Source organism: Mandrillus leucophaeus, unplaced genomic scaffold (genome assembly GCF_000951045.1).
Source record: "Mandrillus leucophaeus isolate KB7577 unplaced genomic scaffold, Mleu.le_1.0 Scaffold17, whole genome shotgun sequence".
NCBI classification, from domain to species: Eukaryota; Metazoa; Chordata; class Mammalia; order Primates; family Cercopithecidae; genus Mandrillus; species Mandrillus leucophaeus.
The window spans coordinates 4209917-4213364 of record NW_012101698.1 but is presented as its reverse complement, the minus strand read 5'-3'; the positions used below and the strand labels follow the sequence as shown (position 1 = coordinate 4213364).

The window sequence follows — 3448 nt, the reverse complement described above, 5'->3', positions numbered from 1 at the left end:
AAAAAAAAAAAAAAAAAACATAAGTATTAACTAAAGGTGGTGAAGACTAGAAGTAAATCGTAATCTACACATAAGAAAAGTCCCTAGACATAATTAAGCTACATCTGAAAGAGCTAATGCCCTAAGGAAAGGGAAAACAGCTGCATTCATGGGCAGTACATATTAGCTTTGCGATGCTGCCAAAGGCTGGTAAGATAAAACACTTGCTCTTAGTAGTGACTAAGGATTACTTTAGTCAAGGCCCATCAGCCAAAGACCACCAGAGCACACCTAAGGTTGAAAAAGTTGAGTTTATTACTCCTTATAGCAAATGAGAGTGCACCCCATGGAACCTTGGGGTATACAGGTAAGGGGTCCTAAAAAGAACCCACTACAGGGTTTGGACTTTGGTTCGGTCACTTTGGGGAAGGTCTAAGGAAGAAGATCATACTAGACTGGGTGTCATCAGAAAGTGGGGCCATTCTATGGCTGGGTATAAATCTTATCTATAGGGAAGGAAAATTAGCAGGAGGATAAAGCTGTAACTGGTAAAGGAAGTAGCATCTACCCATCTTAGCCATGAAAGAGGGTGTTTGGTATTCTGTTGACTGCACATTTGTGTTGTTTTTGTCTTAAAACTTTATCATGATCTCAAAGGGATCTTATCCGACACTGATGTTCTATGATTTGTTTATCTGCAACAGAACAACATGGCCTAGCTATTATGAGCATCAGGCCAGTTCTCAGACGCCAGGGGCTGCCTTTTTTCTTTCTCAGTCTCCACGGCCAATATACTCACTTATTTCTCTGCCCTGCCATCTCAGCCAGTCCATGGCTCCAGAAAGTTGATGTAACTGTAGAATCTGTGGTTGGCAAAGGTTTCTGATCAATTTTCAGGGTTGTGATATGGCTGTGGGAGGTGAAGGAAGATTAAACCATATATTCTTCTGTATTTTACAAAAAACTATCCCAACAATAGTATTATTTTATTTTATTTTATTTTATTTTTGGAGACGGAGTCTCCCTCTTGTCACAGAGGCTGGAGTGCGGTGGCGTGACCTCGTCTCACTGCAACTTCTGCTTCCTGGGTTCAAGCAATTTTCCTGCTTCAGCCTCCTGAGCAGCTGAGATTACAGGTGCATGCCACCGTGCCCGGCTAACTTTTGTATTTCTTTATTCTTTTGTTTTTTCGAGACAGTGTCTCCCTCTGTTGCCCAGGCTGGAGTGCAGTGGCGCAATATCGGCTCACTGCAACCTTTGTTTCCTGGGTTCAAACGATTCTCCTGCCTCAGTCTCCCGAGTAGCTGGGATTACAGGTGCCTGTCACAACAACCAGCTAATTTCCGTATTTTTAGTAGAGATGGGGTTTCAACATATTGGGCAGGTTGGTCTCGAACTCCTGACCTCAAGTGATCTGCCCACCTCGGCCTCCCAAAGTGCAGCATTACGGGTGTGAGCCACCGCACCTGGCTAATTTTTGTATTTTTAATAGGGATGGAGTTTTGTCATGTTGACCAAGCTGGTCTTGAACTCCTGACCTCAGTTGATCCACCCACCTTGGCTCCCCAAAGTGCTGGAATTACAGGCGTGAGCCACTGCACCTGGCCAACAGTAATATATCTTTTAATAAAATAATCTATGGACAGCCTAAGATTCATTTCCAGAAAGACTGATGAAAATAGTATGCTTAACTACTGGCAAAGAAGGAGGGGAGAGAAAGGAAAGGGGTAAGAGGATCAAAGGGGTAGGAGTTTCAATCAAAAATTAAGCACAACAAAGATTTCCAAGTTTTAGCCAACCATCTATTTATGTTAAGTATTTTGATACAATGAAGTCTTGGTACAATGGATGAACTTGCATTGTCTCTTAGATGTTATATAATCTGTGCCACCTAAAACATCTATGCCTGTTGTGAAAATATTCAGTATGTGGGTGGGTAGTAGCCATGGAGTAGTCCTGATATAAACAGATTGACTACTGGATACAACATCTATTCATAAGTTAATCAAAGAAGAGAACCTAGGGGCTTTATGGCCTAAATTCATTCTGTTCCTTTCATTAATAGAGATCTCCATAGTACTAAGGAAGACTTACACATGACTGGTGGGCCTAAGAGCACATAGAGATTCCATTTCAAATTTTTTCCTACCTAAATATGTCCAGTGTCTTGTGTTCCAGAACCAGATTTGTATTTCCAGTCAGGTCAAGGTCTTGTAATGTAGCAGGCAAAGCCTCTGGAATCAGGATTTCTGTCAAGTCATTGCAACTTAGGTCTACAAACTAAGAAAAAATAGAGAAATCAAAAGAAAATACATCACAGAGACTTAGTTCTTTACTCCCAAGTGTCCAATCTCTTACTATATCCCCAAAGAGGAACTTAATTTCTTCCCAGGAATTCATTACATACACTCTGGTCCCAAACCAGAATACATGAGAAGACAATAATATTTTTCCTTATGAGAATGATCTCATTCACACTCCTTTCTTCTTTATAAAAGAATAACCTCATTCACTCTCCTGCCATTTCCCCCAATAAGGACATCATTCCAGCACACAGAAGTACCTGGATCTGAGGCAACTGCAGTATTTCTGGGAAAATGCTGATGTTGTTGGAGTGTGCAACAAGGGTGTGCAGCCTTTTGCAGTTTGCTATGGTTGTGGGAATGGTTTTAAGCTTGTTGCCACTTAGGTTCAGTTCCTCCAATTGCTCCAATTTATTTAGTTTGCTGAAAAAGAAACACTAGAATACTAGAATGCACCAAGACTGAGCAGCTGCCAAGGAAGTGCTATTCAGAGTACAGAAGGCTGACACGGTCCACTGCCAGATGACTGGTGAGAAATGAAACTGATACCAGGAATACCAGGAAAGGCAACGGCTCAAGAAGATAACTACTCCTGCTATAACTAAGCCTGATCTCCCTCGGTGCGTTTCAAGGGCTGTTGGATCTTGTGGGCAGGAACATCTTCCTGTTACCTAATGTACAGAAAGTGGCTGGAAAAGGAGTGGCCTCAAATTGGGGGTTAGTTTTGTTGCTTGCTATACCACTTAGTATTTAGCAGCAAAATGCTAAGTAAGTCAATGTCAGCAGTCTTCAATACCCTCAGCTGTAAAACATGAGGTTGTACTAAATCATCACTAAGATTCTTTTTTTATTTTTTTGAAACGGAGTTTCACTCTTCTTGCCCAGTTTGGAGTGCAATGGTCTGATTTTGGCTCATCGCAACCTCTGCCTCCCGGATTCAAGCAATTCTCCTGCCTCAGCCTCCCGAATAGCCGGGATTACAGGTATGCGCCACCACGCCTGGCTGATTTTGTATTTTTAGTAGAAACGGGGTTTCTCTATGTTGGCCAGGCTGGTCTCGAACTCCCGACCTCAGGTGATCTGCCCACCTCAGCCTCCCAAAGTGCTGGGATTATAGGTGTGAGCCACCACGCCCAGCCCATCGCTAAGATTCTTTTCAGTTTTAA

At 42.4% G+C, this 3448-nt stretch overlaps 1 protein-coding gene across 2 annotated transcripts in view; it reads right to left on the bottom strand.

Moving 5' to 3' along the window:
- PHLPP2 (PH domain and leucine rich repeat protein phosphatase 2) overlaps positions 1 to 3448 on the bottom strand; it is a 95166-nt gene that overhangs the window by 20416 nt on the left and 71302 nt on the right. For both annotated transcript variants that reach the window (XM_011976738.1, XM_011976739.1), the window contains 3 exons: positions 2543 to 2705; positions 2129 to 2259; positions 779 to 889 (listed from right to left, as the gene is read on the bottom strand). In XM_011976738.1, the coding sequence (XP_011832128.1) occupies positions 779 to 889; positions 2129 to 2259; positions 2543 to 2705 (405 nt within the window). The remainder of the gene's footprint in view (positions 1 to 778; positions 890 to 2128; positions 2260 to 2542; positions 2706 to 3448) is intronic.